At 41.9% G+C, this 19,110-nt stretch overlaps 1 protein-coding gene across 1 annotated transcript in view; it reads left to right on the plus strand.

Annotated features, from left to right (window-relative positions):
• TTC34 (tetratricopeptide repeat domain 34) overlaps nucleotides 1-19,110 on the plus strand; it is a 625,964-nt gene that overhangs the window by 151,413 nt on the left and 455,441 nt on the right. Inside the window, exon 4 of the mRNA XM_085609186.1 lies at nucleotides 17,261-17,453. Coding sequence (XP_085465312.1) covers nucleotides 17,261-17,453 — 193 coding nt within the window. The remainder of the gene's footprint in view (nucleotides 1-17,260; nucleotides 17,454-19,110) is intronic.

The raw sequence follows: 19,110 nt of genomic DNA on the forward strand, positions 1-19,110 counted from the left end.
AGTGCTCTGTGATGCTGATGCCACATTAAAGTGGACTGGCGGTGAGTGGGGAAGTCGCTGGAGCCCTCTTACAGAGGCCCAAAAACCGGCCCCCTGGTGACTCTGAGGCACCGGACCATCGACCAATGCCCGATTACCTGCCTTCCCAATCTGACCCTGTTGGAGGGGAGGAAGTACTGTGGATGCAGTGGGGTTCCCTGCACACCAAACTTTAAATGAGGGCCAAATTCTCGATACCCTGTGCTTCTCTTTAGTAAAGATAGTTAAACTGTGTGCCAAGCCATAATGAGCCAGTACCTACAACTGGGCCCCTTAAAACAGTGGAAGGCGATGACATCATTGTTCCTTGAGCTGGTGACATCACACAGCTAGCTGCTGATTTCTAATGCTACCCAATCAAAATCAAAAACGGAGGGAGTGAGGATATATCCTCAAGAGGGATACCTCAGTTCGCCAATAGTGAACAAACCAAAACAACAGGAGAGGCAGCCACCTAGGCAGAAGACCCGCTGAGGGAAGGGGTGGGAACCCTATCCTTTTATAACAGTCTAATCCACATATGTTTTTTGTGACATGCATCATCATTTGGTACTTACCCAGTAAACTAGCCTCTATTACCAGGCAAGCTCAACCCCACTTTTTGGGAAGCTCTTTGGTTTTCTATAGATATATGTTACTGGGATAAGGAGAAAAATAAGAGGGTTAAAATTCCTTTAGTGTCCTCTTTGTCAGGCAATTTAATAATGGGCACCCAGGTACACATAAAGAACAAAAGTTTGGATGTGTAGTGAGGGCCCATGCTTCCAACATCCATAGGTCAACATGTTTCAACTGATAGTTAATGCCTAAACAGGTCAGACAACTTTCAACAGGACATTGCAGGTCTCCGGTATGAATAGTATCTGTTAACCCGCATGCCAAAACCACGCGTGGCTTACACAAAACAGTCAATACTTTGACTTTGTCGTTAACATGAGTTCCATTACAGTACACATCAATACAATGACTTGCTTTAGGGAAGAGCTGGACTTTGGAATAGTTTAAAATTGTTGTGTGCAGATTCCGTATATGAGTTTCCCGATTTATGCCCTTATATAGGTACAATTCACATAGCCCTTATTTGGACATAGAAATCCGACCCTTATTTAGACATTGTCTGTACAAACCAAATACAGGCATGGCCACCTACATCCGTCCATCCACGTCACAACAAATTCTTGGAAAACCAGACCCTTAAGCCTTTAGGAATTTCCCTCAGCTTGAATATTGATTTCTCCAAGAACTCATTAAGTATGCATGAACATCTATTCCTTAGGTGTTCATTCATGACGTTCCTCTGCCCGACTTTTTGGCCAACACTGGCATTCCTAGACACCTTCAAGGTATAAACATACCAGCACTTGCCCTGGCAAATTGCGGTTCCCGGAGGATTCGATCCAACCCAGACTACGCGGTTCACCACGGCAAGTTCGGAAGGAGATCGTGTTCCAGCCTGATGCACTGACCTGACGCTGCCATCCTCCTCGCAGAGAATTCAGCTCCAGTGCTCTCTGACTTCCCTTGCAGGGGGTTAGACTTTTGAGTCCAGAAAAGAGATTCCAACCTCTCTCATTCTCAGGTATGAAGCTGACTAGAGCTTGTAGAAACTTTTGGCAACTCTTGGCTAAACTAAAATATAGCTAGCTATACTTTAGAAACAGCACCTACCTCAAACCTCGTACTGCACTTAGGTTAGGTACATTGGGGTAGAACAATTTAGAAGCATCAGATGAGTATCACATTTTAGCATTATGTTATTTATGTATGTATTTTGATTAATATATGTCATAGCTACAAACCATGCTATTGCAGTATTATTTTATCTTACTGCTAACCTCGTACATATTGTACATCGCAGTCTGTCTTACGATTGTAGCAATTCATATCTCTTGCATGAGAAATAAGACTGTTCAATAAACCCTTTTATTGAAACACCCGTCTCTCTATTTCTGTGCAACTCTATAGAAACGAAGCATGCACGATTGACTTAGTGAAACTGGTATCTATTGTTTCCACGATTCTAAGACTGTTCCGATTCTAAAGGGAAACAAAGTTGTCATGTTTATGCGGTTGCCAGAGACTAATCCCTTCTTGTATATTCGAGAAGTTTCTAGTGACCTCTGAGTTAACTGGCACACACAAGTAATTAAGTTTAATATATTCGATAGAGACATACTGACCTTAGTCCTATGTCAAATCTATAGTGTATGTTATTCCAATGCGCAGAGCCTATCAGGGATATAGGAACTACACTACATGGCGCCCAACGGTTTGGTAAGGCACTAATTTAACGCTGGATACAGAAGTAACTCAGCCGTGCTTTTCTCAGAGACCCTCCACTCATAAAACTCCATAAGACGTCTGGAGTGGGTAGGGATAATATCTGCCATAGCTGAGTAGGACGAAAGTCTTATGTATTAGCTGTTTGGTTTTGTTCAAAGTTGAAAGGATACTGTGTTCCAAAATATTGTGCACCTTATCTTTGTTCTCTTGAAACTTGCTCTGCATTTTTCATTTCAACATATCCGTAAACGGCACAAACACTGATACTGGTGGAGCTGCGGCTGACCAAGTCGCAGCAGCTTTTAATCGTACAGATTTTCAAGAAACTGACGAGGATGCTATAATCATCCATCCAAATGTAAGGAGAGCCATCACTCTAAAACTTATAAAACATGGCCTAACACCAAAAGATGGTAGGCACATGAATCTCACCAGACAGAGGTATTCTATTCATGGATAGTATTCCCAGAATCAAATCCAGTAACACACTTGTTTCACTTCTACAAAGAAGATGAACCACCAGAGGAATATATTCCTTTCGAGGATATTGAAATTCCACTCACATACCAGGAGCATGAGCTCTGGTTTAAAGGTGCCCTAAAACATTACAATCACATTATCAGGCTCGGTCCACTAGGTAGACCAGGAGCAACATGGCCGATTTTAGCCTGCTACACACCTGACCGTGACATTGAATCAACGTCAGACGAGGAATTACTTAAAAACATACAAAAGCTAATAGAGCTATACAGTTAAACCACAACTGTCTGAAAGTCCTGATAAGGTCTTTCCTAAAAACACTCCTACCACTTCTAAAAAGAAGTGGGAAAATAGCAAACAGAATTCCAAAGAGAAGCGTTCTCATTCCCGAGGCAGGTCTCCTCCACAGAAGGAGCCCTCTGAAAGGAGGTACAACCACATAGGGATAATTTGAGAAAACCTGACAGATATCAAGATAATGATACACGTTCCTCTCGTGCCTTTCAGATATCGTCACAGACATCCGAAAGAAGAGGACGTTCAGAAAACAAGGAAGAACGCGTGAAGTCCAAAGACGATCAACACATTCAGAAAAATAGAGCAAAACCTCAATTATCCAAGAAAAAGGTAGCAGATCAGACATGCCGAGAATACTGAGAACCCAACTCAGGAATGGAGAATGGGCCCTGACCATGCTGGACAGTGCAGCAGAAGTTACAATAGCTCGCGAGAACCTGAAGGGTCTTCTGGAGACAGTGGACTTGAATGAAGACATACAAGTTGAGACTGTAGACACCAGGGTTAGTTCTCCACGTAGGTTATATGAAATAACACTCCGGATGGAGGGAGACATAACAAGAAAAGTGAAAGGACTCTTTTGGAAGCATCTTTCAAAGGGTTATGATATACTTCTAGCAGAACAGGACTGACCACCAGAATTTGTCAGGGAGTGCCCACATGGCGAGGCCATCATTATGCCTGCCTTCTCCAACCATATTCCAGTTCATTTAAAATATACATTAGCCAGGAAGTGGGCAGTAGCCCAAACCCCAGCACTGTATAAAAATCATGTAGGATGGGATGAGGACTCACCTCACCATAAAATCCAGTTAAAACATCAACCGACTGCACAAAGGCAGTACCCAGTTAAGCAAGAAGCTAAACAGGTCAGGGAGATCTTAGAACAACTTGAATATCAGGGGGTGATTGAAACATGCACCTCATCAATGATCAATCCTTTGTTTCCTGTCTCCAAACCAGACAATACATATCGTCTTGTTTTGGATTACAGACACTTAAATTCTTGTAGCAAAACATTTGCAGTGCAAAATGCACATGGTACAGCATTAATTAATAACATTGTGCGTAAAAAATATAAAACCACATTAGACATTTCAAATGGGTTCTTTTGTCAAAATATTGCACCAGAAAGCAGATATTTGACCGCTTTCTCAATAATGGGGACCCAGCGTCAATTTTGTCGACTGCTCCAGGGATTCAAGAACAGCCCGGGGTTATTCTCAACAAGGGTAACAGAGTTACTACAAACTTATGATGACGCGGCATTGTCGTATGTCGATGATTTATATCTGACAGACGATGACCTGGATAGGCACTTGAACAGGGTGAGCACCATAATATTGGGCTTCACCTCAGAGGGTTACAAATACATCTTTAAAAAGTCAAGAATTGCCCACCTCAACGTCCTTTTCCTAGGATATGAACTATCAAGTGAAGGCAAAAGCCTGGCAGCCAACTTTTTAGAAAAGTGTGCGCTGCTCCAACTGCCAAAAACGCTGAAAAATTAACAGTCGATTCTAGGTTTCCTGAATTTTGGAAGAACTTACATTTTAAATTACGCAAAAAGGGTTAAGTCTCTCCGCTAATTAATCAAACCTGATTTTAAAATCACACATTGGACACAAAAACACACAGAAATTTTGCGTTCACTACAAACAGACATGTTAGCAACGAAATACTTGCAAACACGCGTAAACGTACGCAACTTAGTGATCCGAATAATTCCGGGTCAATGCGGATTCACCTACTTATCTTTTAACGAAGGTGAAAAAGTACCAATTGCATACAAATCCCACTTGTATGCACAAGCAGAAATGAAATTCACTTCTACAGAAAAAATTCTAACAGCAGATCAAACCTCTGTAGCAAAAGAAAGCCCTAGCACAGGGGAAACGCATTATGGTTGTGACTCCTGTCCCATCCCTAGAGGCAGTTACAAAGGCTAACATTCCAAATGCAAAAGCTTTACATCCGAGATGGATACAATAGGTAAATTCTCTTACTGCAACTGATGTTGAATACGCTTTTGATCCATATTTAAAAACACAAGCATTCCTGCAATATGAACATGAATGTCCTCTGCCTACTGAAATTCTCCCTCTAGACCAGTACGAATGTATAATTTATACTGACGGATCTGCACAGCCCGCTACGGGGAGTAAACAAGCTTACAGTGCAGCGTGTGCTATTGTTAAAGGTTGCATGCGAGATGGCAAATTCAGACCAATGGTCACAAAAATCCAATCTCTAGCAGATTGTACAGCTCAGCGAGCTGAACTACAAGCATTTAAGATGGCACTTGAACATACGGATCGCGAATTCCCCACACTGATAGTGTGCGATTCTTTTTACTGTGTTCAATCTTACAATGAATATTTACAGAATTGGATTAAAAATGGTTTCAAAGATGCAAAAGGTGGCACAATCAAGCACAAATTGCTTTGGGAACAAGTAGTTCAGTTGCAAAACGGACTACATAACACTCACGTGATACACACGCTGAGTCACCAACGTGATGGCGTTCACGTTGAAGGGAATTCATTGGCTGATCAAGCCGCGAAAGGGACTGTGCAAACGGCTTCCGTAGCTGCAATCACTCGTTCAAAAACGAAAATAGACAGCGAAATAATGCTGGCTGTCAATGCATCAAGCAAAGGCAGCGGTGCGGCATTACCTATAAAGTTTCCACTCAAATACTCATATATAATTGATGCGAACAATGTTCTGTTTGCTCGAATCCCTGAAGTGGGGGATAGAGTAATTCCAAACATGGAACATAGACGAGGGCTAATCCTAGCAGCACATGAAGGGCTCGCCTCTGCCCATACAGGTGTTTCCGCCAAGGTAGCATTATTAAAACAAAGGTACTGGTGGCCCAGCATTAGGAAACAGACTAGAAATTATGTTTTGGACTGTGAGATATGCCAGAAGATGAATGTCTCTACTGTGAAACGTCCTGCGCAGACGCCCCTGTTAATTTCAGATAAACCATTAGCTTGTGTTTACCTGGACCTCTGCGGTCCCTTTCAAAGTGATGGGAACTATAAATATATCATGGTCGCAGTGGATTCGTGCTCTAGGTTCCTATGAATGTGGCCTCAGCGCTCGGCTGACTCTCAAACTGTTATAAAAGATTTGCGAGTCTTTATCGGCACATACTCAATAGGCACACTACATTCTGACCAGGGTCCTGTGTTTAGCTCTAGGGCTTATAAAGAAGCCATGGCCAGTCTGGGCGTTGCATTGCGGTATTCTTCTCCATTCCATCCTGAGGGAAATTCTGTTGTGGAAAGAAAAAACCGGGACATAAAGCAGTCTATAACAGCTAGGGTATTAGGTTCGGGTGATGGGTGGGACAAACATTTATATGGGGTACAGTGTGCAATAAACAACTTGCCAAGAAGTTCTCTAGGGGGTGTCACTCCGTATGAGGTCCTGTTTGGGACTAGAATGTTGGTTCCGGACTTAGATATGAAAGGCACAGTGGTGGAAAACAAACAATTTGGGGGCATATCTACAAGGCGGCGATATAAAATTATTGCCACTTTTGCGGCCGTTTTCGGCCGGAAAGCAGCAATAATTTTATTGCTTTATTAGCAAGGTCACGCTATCGCGTGAAACCATGCCTTAGCGCCTGAATTCCTAACACCCATCTTTGCATCACTAATGAGATGCAAAGTGAGCGTTCCTCCCCAGGATAACAGGAGTAATGTCGCTAAGCGACATTCCTCCTATTATCAAGCCTCACGCAAAGCAGCATAGCAACAAGCAAAGTAGCGATAACCTCTGTTATCGCTACTTTCCTTACGCCTGCTTTGAAACTGACTTAGCCCTGATATCCTAGGGAAGGTGGATATCATGGCTAAGTATGTGAGGCTCTATCAGCAAGCTATCGCCAAACTTCGTGGGATTATCGCTGGGTTTCCAGCGATAATCACACGTTTGGCAGTTAGAGCTAGGATTTTTATCGCTTTTGAGATAAGCGTTGCTAATAGCATGCTATCTCAGTGATAAAAATCCTCGCTAGCCGGCGATAATTATCCTAGCGCTAAGTGCGTTTAGCGATAATTATCGCCGGTTGTTGCTGATATGCCCCTTGATATCAAAGATCGTTTGGCTGTTTTACAGGACTTAAATAAAGTAAGAACGCAACAAAGCAACGTGGTCCTGAAGCCAACCACCACTGAGAAAAATCCAGCCATCCCAGCAAGGCCTGTCTGGATCCCAAAGCTTGGGGATCTAGTCAGAGAAGAGATCGCGGATAAGAAGGAATTTGGGGCTTCACACAGACAACCAGTACCTGTCCTAGCAATCCACTGATCAAGAACAGTACTTTTGCCACCCCTTGCTGGTAAAAAGGAGAAAAGATTTGTGTCCATCGACCTGATCAAACCACACTATGTGGCCGATACTGAACGGTAGGCCAAGTGGACTCCGCCAATGTAGCAGACGCACTCCTCTAGCTACAATCCAAGAGGTTCAAACTGAGAGTCTCATCACCTTTGAAGATTCAACAGTAAGAAATAGAGGACTAAGCAACAATGCAATGGGCCTTGTACCTCTTGAGACCCAAATAACAGTTTGTCCAGATACACCTATTTACAACGAAGTAACAAGTGATCAACTGGTTCCAGCAATTTCATCAAATACGGATGCAATTCCAACCACTTGACAGAACTTTTTCTGGCTATTTAATGAGCTTTGAAACGTTTTCTGAGGATCCCAACGAGCCTGAAACGACGCCAGTAGAAAGAACTTTCAAAGAACAAGCAACAGACTTTTTTCATCTACTGAAAAAGACTTATCTGGTTTCACCATGGATTGAACTATGGTTTGTTTTGGGAATATTCTTCTTTCTACTTTGGTTAGCTCTGGTAATAATTCTGGGTATGCTAATTAATGGAAGATATATTCAAATGGACACAGCAAGTAAAAGAGTGAACTTGCTTCTCCAGCCACACAAATCATCCCATCTTGAAGCAAGAGACTTGTCAGCAGTGAACATCACAGCGATTCCTATACCAGATGGTATAGTTTGGGACAAAACCGAATATGAAATTTTTGGTCCGTCAGAGCTTTTGAAGATTCCACATTTATTTAAAATTTCATTAAGTGACTTTATTACCTCCAGTACCTTTTCTGATGATTGGGACTTCGAGACTGTTAATAATATGATGTCTGATCTAGAGATGTCAACTGCATTTACTAATATTGAATATCTACAAGGTTCATCAGACTATGAACAACTGTATTGTTATAACCACTATGGTCATCATGTCTTGCATAAATCTGCAACACCTAGAAATGTATTTATGTATAACCAATGGGAACATTGTCCTACGCCACCATAGGGTAGCTCGAAAACATTTGCAATGAAATTTCCATATTTTTCAGGGTTTAATATCTCAAATGCAGAGACATTTTACTTTAAGAATGTCAATAAGACAGGAATGAAAAGTATGTTAACGAATGCCAAACAGATTTATGATACAGCCTTTATTGCCCAACTGTCTAGACAGGGTTACGACTTTTGGAAAGACAACATTGAGACAAAAATTGTCTGGGGTACTAAACATTGGCAAGTACAGGGAATAGAAGCTTTGTTTAGAGCCTGTGTTATCCCTGAGCAAATTATGTTTTTGAACAACACTGTCCAACAAACATCATGCCTTGGAAAAGCCAAGATAAAAGACATAAACACTCCGTCTATACCTGTAAGTGAAAGCACTACACAGGGGGATGTCGACGTACATACTATTTTGAAAAATAACAGATCAGATCCTGAATGGAAAAAATGGTTGCTCTGGCCCTTAGACACAAACAACTGTCAAGATAGATTCCTGAACAAGACACAAGGTTTTACCTTTTATAGGCCAGACCCACGTTATGTCCAAAGACAACATCCGGGGGTAGTAACGACTTACAGTGTAGGGAAACGTTGCCTTGATTGGCTACAGAAAGCTACACTAGAGGATGTAAAACAACACTTAACTTTATTTCAAGAAGGCGCAGACCTTCGGGAATTCCTGCTAGGTCCAAGAAAACCGCGTAAAAAATGTTTCATATATGCCGGTATCTACGCTGCTTATAATGAAGCATGGAAGGTCACCCAAGCAGAGACTGCAGAACGAATACGAGAAATTGATCGTATTAATTTAGAGAAATCTCTCTCTGTAGTAGACAATGGGTTAACGACTCTGTCGTCCAGGATGTATTCTTTGGACAGCATTGTATTCTATGTCATAGACATCATGGAACAAGACTTGGTCATGTTGCAACATGGTCAGTCACAGGTATGTTCTATCATGCTATTAGGCTGGACACTTCAAAACCTACATTCTGGCTATGTGCCTTGGCGTTTAATCAATACTACGTCACTGTTTGCAGAATTCAATCTCACTGATAGACAGAGCAAAATGGTACAAAGGGGAGCAGACTATGAGGTGCTGAGCATTGAAAAACTTGAAAAATTACCATTCACAGTGGCAGAAAAACCAGCTACTGAGTGGCTCATACATGGTAAGATTACTCTACCTGTTATGACTTTCCATTTTCAGTATTGCCTAAAAAATATACCAGCAGGCAAAGATGAAAGGTTGGGTAAAGAATACATCAAGACGTCCTGTGATTTACCTTACACACATAGATGTTGGAGTGGGGGACGTGAAGTGTTTCTTAGCGTTGAAAACTGTGAACACGCACTAAGCGGTTCTCTCCTTTGTCAGGGTATTAACTTACCCTACAAATTTATCCTGCCACCTGCACGGTTCACCGGCAGCAGTGATTAATCCAATCTTTGGTCAACTTTCAAATGGGAGTTACATTATGTTGAATGATCACAGCTGCTGTGGCATGCTGCCAGGTATCCCATATCTAGTAATGGTTACATCCAGGGTCACTTGCTGTATGCAAGTCTTGTTTCCACAAATAGACATAGTCAGGGAGTCGCCTTTATGGCCTTCACTGAATATCTCTTCTATACGAATTGATACTCTAAGAAGAATGAAAGCCATCCTTTTGCAAAAAAACGGTGCCTTTGACCTCTGCCAAAGAAACCTATAAGCTCCAAGTCGCAAGGACTTCTGCGGAGATACATACCCATTTGTATACAAACTGTCCTGTGCATTTCTCAGAAATGTTAGGTCGTATCTTAAACATGTCTGATACGAGCGGCATTGTACATGTATTTAAGAATGTGTGTGCAGGACTGTTAGCACCTTTTCAAGCAGTCCTTGGAATTTTTCCAAACTTCGTGCACTCTGTGTTTGGCGGACTGCCGCTCCTTTTAGCACTCGTTGAAGGGATACTAGTTTTTGCTCCTACTGCTACGATATGGCAAGCCAAATCACCAGCGACACCCAGTTCACCATAGAAAGAACTCTATTGGAGATGAAGTGTCGTGAGCGCCTTGTCCAAATTCTGGGTTTACCTCGTCTACGAGAATTAAACACCACTTGGTTTATGTCATTCAGACCAATTTGGCAAGATTGCATCTTACCTGTTCTACGCTGCCTGCTATGCGGTGAAGAATGCGTGCTGGACATTTGTCTGACCCCTCCCATCAGTCATGCCTACGGATATCGATATTCTGCTGGACACGATAACGGCCCATGCTATGTGTTGTCCCCAGCGGCTACCATTCCTGATGGCGGCATTCATTGAGATCTCACAGACGCAACATGCTACTGCTGAGGTACGAGAGGAGACACCAGGCGCGCAGCTAACATCCAATCCAGACATTGCTGATGCTTCCCATGCTAAAGGCGATAGTTCGCATCTATGTGCTGTTGATCTTCTACACAAGGTATTCCAACTCTCACCCACAACGGTAGACGACTTGTTGTTTACAGGATTAGAACATTTTATGTTTTCTCCATCCCCACACTTTGACTTTTGATTCAGGCACACAGTGTTCCGGAGAGACTCTGAATTTGGCCTTCGTTCTTTTTCAAACATAATACTGACTTCGGAACTTTTTCTATGATTATATTTTTTTCTCTTTCCTGTCCCAAAATTGTATTTTTCATTTTTTGGCACAGTAATCTGCTTATAGTAGAACTATTCATAGAGAACAGAATTCTTTGATAACACTTCCAGGGAAAGTATGCCACCTTGTCATGAATAACAATTTGACTTGTGTAACCTGATATGAAATGGTTTTGTCTGCCATTTTCTTCAGTATTTACGAGCCATTTCATCACATGTATATATTTTGGTTCATTCATTTAGCATTCCAATGTGATCCTATGCTTAGAATGGAACATTGCCTTTAATATGTACAACACTTTATGCTTTGTAATGGTTTTGTAATGTATTTTTAGAACATATGTTTTAGATAAGTTTTTAGCTTATTTTAGCAAACCCATGCGATACTCTGTTTTAAGATATGTTTAGAACGTTTAGGATTCAGTAACATCGTTCATACGAAACTGGAGTGGGTGTTGTGTGCAGATTTAGATTCCGCATATAGGTTTCCCGATTTATGCCCTTATATAGGTACAATTCACATTGCCCTTATTTGGACATAGAAATCCGGCCCTTATTTAGACATTGTCCATACAAACCAAATACAGGCATGGCCACCTACATCCGTCCACCCACGTCACAACAAATTCTTGGAAAACCAGACCCTTAAGCCTTTAGGAATTTCCCTCAGCTTGAATATTGATTTCTCCAAGAACTCATTAAGTATGCATGAACATCTATTCCTTAGGGGTTCACGTCAGTACTGGCATTCCTAGACACCTTCAAGATATAAATATACCAGCACTTGCCCTGGCAAATTGCGGTTCCCGGAGGATTCGGTCCAACCCAGACTACGTGGTTCGCCACTGCAAGTTCGGAAGGAGATCGAGTTCCAGCCTGATGCACTGACCTGACGCTGCCATCCTCCTTGCAGAGAATCCAGCTCCAGTGCTCTCTGACTTCCCTTGCGGGGGTTTAGACTATCGAGTCCAGAAAAGAGATTCCAACCTCTCTCATTCTCAGGTATGGAGCTGACTAGAACTTGTAGAAACTTTTGGCAACTCCTGGCTAAACTAAAATATAGCTAGCTATACTTTAGAAACAGCACCTACTTCAAACCTCGTACTCCACTTAGGTTAGGTACACTGGGGTAGAAAAATTTAGAAGCATCAGATGAGTATCACATTTTAGCATTATGTTATTTATGTATGTATTTTGATTAAAATATGTCATAGCTACAAACCATGCTATTACAGTATTATTTTATCTTACTGCTAACCTCGTACATATTGTACATCGCAGTCTGTCTTACGATTGTAGCAATTCATATCTCTTGCATGAGAAATAAGACTGTTCAATAAACCCTTTTATTGAAACGCCCGTCTCTCTATTTCTGTGCAACTCTGTAGAAACGAAGCATGCACGATTCACTGAGTGAAACTGTTATCTATTGTTTCCACGATTCTTAGACTGTTCCGATTCTAAAGGGAAACAAAGTTGTCATGTTTATGCGGTTGTCAGAGACTAATCCCTTCTTGTATATTCAAGAAGTTTCTAGTGACCTCTGAGTTAGCTGGCACACACAAGTAATTAAGTTTAATATACTCGATAGAGACATAGTGACCTTAGTCCTATGTCAAATCTATAGTGTATGTTATTGCAATGCGCAGAGCCTATCAGGGATATAGGAACTACACTACAAAATTAGTATTCAAACTCCAATCGGTGTATCAGTAGGAAAGGTGTTGGACAAAATCCAACACCAGTCTAATACCTCATTCCCTAAAGAAAGTTGCTGTAATGACTTATGTTGTAATGGAGCTCGTGGTAATGACACAGTCATGGCATTAACTGCGTTGTAAAGGCAGTATGTTGTAATGCCTGCGTTGTAATAGTGGTTTCCCCTCTGGTATTGTACTCAGATTCCGCACATGGCCTTCACCATGATCATTCCATGCAATCACTCTTCCATCTACAGTACCAGGTATTTTTGTAATTCCCATATTTAGCGACTCTAAAAAGCAAAGAATACTTTTTGTTAGTTAACGTGGTCAGGCTATCCCCCACCTGTGTGGCGCATGTGATACACTCCACACTTTGCTATATCACAATGATTCGTTATCAGTGCTGTGTAACAGCGATCATTTTACACGTCTAAACATGCATGATAACACAGAGGTAAACCCTTTCTATTTCCGCATCATCATACAACTCATCTCAGTTATATGTACCTGCTGCGGTAGTACTTTTCTGCCCCCACTGTAATGATATTAATGCTGAAACAGATGAATTTGTTAAAGTCGGGGGGGGGGGTAAGACCTTACCAATGACCCTAATGAGTCCATACATTCCCAACAATGCCTGCTTTCTTAAGGGCTTCTAATTAGCCCCATGAGCGGTTATGGGCAGTCACACACTGAAAAGTAAACACAACGCTCCTATATTAGAAATAGGACAGAATTCTCACATCTAGTCTGTCAAATGTCTGGCTACACAAACTATGGACACAGGTCAACTCACGTAATCAAGGATCCAGCCCTGCAGTCAACCTATTTGTTAACCCGCAACCCTTGAATATTGACGTTTGCGGGACCGGGCGCCATCTTATGTTTCCTTCAACTTCTAGGGCCATATTATCAAGAACGGCAATAACATTATCTCCGGCTTAGCGGCAGGAAACTGCTGCTAAAGCGGCGATAAGAGGCTTAATAATATGCCCTTGTGAAATCCAATAGAAGCCCAGGTTTGATGTCCTTTTCACCAGAACCTGGGATTCTATTGGAATTCCGAAGGGCATATTATCAAGCCCCTTATCGCCGCTTTAGCAGTAGTTTCCTGCCGCTAAAACGGCGATAATGTTATCGCCGTTCTTGATAATATGGCCCTTAGTGTGCGTGACCCTGGCTATGCTTCCTGGTGGCAAATCAAATGCCTAGCCACATTGACATTTACTGGCATGGAATTATTTAGATGCAGGGGGCAGCACACATATTTTGTGGACGTTTATAACAGTAATTAGATTCTGGTGCATTCAGTTAATGTAAATTGCATCTCTTTTTATTGTGCTACGTCACCTTTGTCTTTAACTTTAGGCATCTTCTGCTCTTATAGGTTTTGTTCTAATTTATAAAATAAAATTCCTTAATGTCTGTTCGGGGTAAGGCTACATTCTACTGGCTAGTAAGCAGTGGTGTAACGAAAGTTGAGGGGGCTCTCCTGCCACGTACATGGAGGGGCCCCCACTCCGGATCTAATCCGAGCTCTTGGGCCAGAGAATTGTGCTGTGGGGACCCCCCTGCAGCTCAGCCCCCCCACCCCCTCCGCACCGCGGGGGCTGCGGGGGCCTGTGTTACGCCCCTGCTAGTAAGACAAAAACACAGCATCTATGAATTGTTTGTAATTCTTTAAGCACAGAAACTAATTGATCATCATACATCATGCCATCTTTTGGGACGGTCATCCTGCCATCTTTTGGGGCGGTCAGGCAGATTTGTTAATGGATGCAGACTGATACAAAGAGACACGTGTGGCGCTAAAGCGTTTAAGTGGACCTAAACAATGATTTGCTTTGCATTCTGGTTCTAAGATGTCCACGCTGCACTGCAATGTATACAAACTGAACTAGACAGAGATGAACGAAATTATGAAGCTTCACCTCCTCTAATTTAGAACCTGATTTCGAGTGGGAGAGGAAGGGTGAGGAATTTACCACACTCCGTAAATACTGACAAAGTTTGATAAATAACTCCCATATTGGAGTTCTCTCAAATATAGGGGATTACATATAGGATTTGTGAATCAATGAATGAATGAATTATCAATTTCTGCAGCACATCACAAACATCAACAAGAGGTATCCAGGCTATTTTGTGTTTTTCTCACCATACTCCACACATATTGGAATTTACTACATAGTTTCCCTTGCAACTTCGACTGTCGGGGAATATCAGGGGAACATTAATGGTAAATTGTGTTATTCTCGGATTTCACTGCTTGCGCTGGGATTGGCATTTACCCCCCCCCCCCCCATCAAAATCAAGACCTCAGTTAAGGAGAAGAGCTTCACGAAGTTGCCAACACTTTTAGAACATGAATGACATGCTTACAAGTTGATGAACGTTTGCCAGCTGCTCATTACACACATGTTTTGTTTCTAAGAATAAATTCAGCTTATTACATTTTTAGTAAATTTGAATGCAAAATTATATGTTGTTTGCAAAATTATTGTCAATAAATTAATGAAACAAAAACTTGAAAACATGGCAACTTCAACATCAAAATGCTTGCAGAGTGTTTTTTAAGCTCAGTGGACTGTCTGTCAAATGGCTAGTGCTATGGGGCGGCGCTTCTGACACCCTACAGTGGCCAGATTGCCAAATGTAAAGTTGTCTGACAGGTGGACATTATTCCCCCAAAACAGATCCAGCACCCACCATCCGTGTTTGGGATGTGCTTTTTGGGGAAAGAAATGGTGGAATGTCCACATTGACTTGCAGCATGATGAACCTACTGTTATATTTCATATCGGTACCCTAATATAGGTCAAGGGAACATCGCACACTTTCCCTACATCAGCTCCCATTATTTCATATGAACGAGCCTTGTAAGGACATAACTCCAAAAAAGGACAGAATGCCATATACGGACATCACACCTTATAAGGACTGCAGCCTTTTATGGACTAAACCTTTCACCTAGTTCCATGCCGAGGGTGGGTTTTTCCCAATCGATATTGCTAAAACGTCATCCTTAGCACATATGACTAATTGATGAGTACACTCTCCAGGGGGTATACTTCACCTCTCCCATCAACGCACAAGGTTTAATCCCCAACGTCATCCTCATACTGAACAATGGGTAACACACGTACATAGACTGTATAAATACAGCACCTCTTGCTATCAGAAAGCAGGAGGGACCCGAGACTACACAGCCGACACACTGACCAGAGACGCTGCAGCTCTGGCATGCCTTAGCTCCAGCTGACAGTGGTCTGACGATCCCTTGTGGGGTGTCCAGCTCATGTCCAGGACGAAGTCCCACACTCTCACTATTCAGGTTTGGGGGTTTGACTAAAGCCTAGAGGGATTCTTGGCTCTTAGGCTTAGGCTATATAGCACCTACTCACATGCTAGGTACACTTAGGTACATCTAGTCAGGCACTTCATTTTATAAATGCATTTTCTTATTCATGTATATGTTCATGACTATTGAAAAATGGTAGAACAATACTATTTCTTTTCATTCACTGTACTGCTGGTTCTATATCTCTGCTACTGTGTTACAGTTGTAACAGCGCGCATATTCTACATGAGAGGAGCTACTGTACAATAAATTCTTATTGTAAGTTCATTTGACTGTTTCTTCTCTGTATCTCTCTGAGAGCACAAACAAGCAAGCACGAGTGACTGGATGAAAAGTAATATATTGTTTCCACGAGTCTGAGGTTATTGTGTTCTAGGGTTGCCAAACACTAATCTCTCTGATAGCAGATGATTCTAGTGGCACTGCGAGCTAGCTAATGCAAACCATAGGCTAATATATGCAGCGGGGGTGTACAGAGTCAGTCTGCCACCAGACCCACAGTATATTTTATCCGTAAACGTTGTAGGTCCTACATGACAGGGTACTATTGGGACTACACTACCACCTCTCATGTTATTTCTACAGACTTTTCAACAAAGGTCAACTCTTTCTTCAGATATTTGGGGGAAATTTCTTGACTTTTTCATTCCGGGCCCACGAGATGCCAGCAGTGGACTTAGGCAGAATGGATGCCAATGGCAACAATGTCACGGTCAAAGAGGCCACCCTAAAGAGAGCCACCCCTGAAGTGACCTTCCCCTGCACTCTAAGTAAGACAGGGAAACCAAAAGGTAGACAGCTACAACAATGTACATTTTTCAGAGGATGTTCTATTGTCAACAGCATCTTAATGATGCCCTAAGATTTCAAATAAAAATAATTTTGCTGCTGGAACAACAATTTGCACCTCTCTAGCTACTGATAATACAAAAGGAATCACATTGAAATGGTGTTATTGTACTAATGCTTTAGTACATTTGGACATATGAGGATTTGCATACAATGAAGAATTAATTGCACGCATGCCTTTATTCTTACAGCATCTGAAACTAGTGTGTTCCTGTGATGTTATGTTATGTTAACAGGTTTGTTTGCTTTTCTATTGCAGCTCATTAAGAAAGTCATCCAGATTGGTGACACTTCCTGTCTCCTGCCAATCATGGAAGTCTTTAAAGAGGAAGACAGGAAACTGATGCAAAGCCACTGTCACTCTCGGGCAATGGCCATCCTCCAGAACAAGCAAGGCGACACCTATGTGAAGGAGGCGATTGCATACCTCTCATTTGCCATCATTGCATCAGGTATGGCTTGACAGTCTGAGTTACAATGCTTTGCAATAGTTATACTGTGTAACAACAGAAGTAAAAGGGCCAGTCCTCATGGGAGGTTACAAATTAAGACAAGGCGGTATTAAGGAGTGACTAACAAGCCTATTAACGAATCAGAAGCCAGCATTTACAAAGGACAATGACAGAAGCCAATGACAAATGTGGGCGGATCTTTAAGTCCATACTCGAATACATAATTCCTTGTAGAGCAGCGCATGTGCTGCCCAGGCTCGACCTAAAAACAGATCGATGTCTCTCGTCCTTCCTGCTAACTTATGCTTGCATGTAAGGTTGATATAAATCAGACAAACCTGTCAAAGAATCATTTATACACGGGTGACACTATGGAGCCACACCCGAATCACTAAAATACACATTCACACGTGCACACGCACACACACACACCCCTATAAATACACACATGTGGCTTAATATATTTAATTAATGTTTATTATTTAATTTTGTGCTATTTTCCTACAAACAATAATGGTAAAAAATAGCACAATACATATTAATAACTCAGCAAACAAAAAGGATAAAAATGAGAAGGCTAGAAACATCCCGGTCATAGTTCATCACACATTCCTAACAAATTAGTCGAAACCCTTCCTAAATTATGATTATGTGAATTACAGCTTAGTTTCTCTGAATATTTTATTCTGGGTCATGCTAAGTCCCCTGCATACATTTATGGCATTAGGCCTGAAGTCAGAGAGCCGTCTCTCAGCATCCCTATAGCAACGGGTCCAAATGACTTGGACCTTCTCGATCGCTGGCATCTTTTATATCTTTTTTATGTACAGTGGTCTGTGGAGCGAGGAGGTGTCTGCTCATGCTTGACTGCTGTATTCGCTCTACAGGGCAGTAAACTAGGTCTCCAATCAGATTTTAAGAGCCAGGTTGAAGCTGCTGCTGCTTGCTTCCAGTTCTTCTGATAAGAAACCTTGCAAAGTCAGTTACTCTTGCAAAACAAATCCCCAGGTACTGTGAATTGTAATATACTTCAGAGGATGGAAAAATCCCTTCTCCAGCATAGATACTGAGCAACTGAAAAATATGGTACAATGGAGCACATATAGGGACTCATTTACAAGAAACTGATGCATCGATGCGTTAAAGCAGCGATGCACCAGTTTACTTGCGCCTGCAGCAATAACCCTTATGCCACCATAGATGCCCCGTATTTACACAACGGTGCACCATGGCACAAGGTTTTTTGGCGCATTGCTGGAGTTGGTGGGAAAACCAACGGAACTCCAGCAATGCATCACAATACAGAGACAATGCGTCAGTTTTCACAGACGCATCACCTATTGAAACGGGACCAATGTATTAGAGCGTGAAAAGGTGACAAAGTCATGTTGTGCTAAAACATATTGGTCCTGGATGTGAAGCATACAAGCTGGAATAGTACCCTATTGTTTGTGTGACATCAGCACGTAATGTCACAGCTGGTCTTGTCCCTTGGGCACAACCAATGAGTCATCCCTATGCCTAGGTTTAGCAGGCGTAGAGATTGTGACCCATTGGCAGTGCAGCAGCCCGAAATAGAAAAATGGTATATACCACTGCTGTAGTTTTACAGTAGGCGTTTCTGATGGAATACCTACCTTGCATAAATTAAAATCTA

Source organism: Triturus cristatus, chromosome 1_2 (genome assembly GCF_964204655.1).
Source record: "Triturus cristatus chromosome 1_2, aTriCri1.1, whole genome shotgun sequence".
NCBI lineage: Eukaryota > Metazoa > Chordata > Amphibia > Caudata > Salamandridae > Triturus > Triturus cristatus.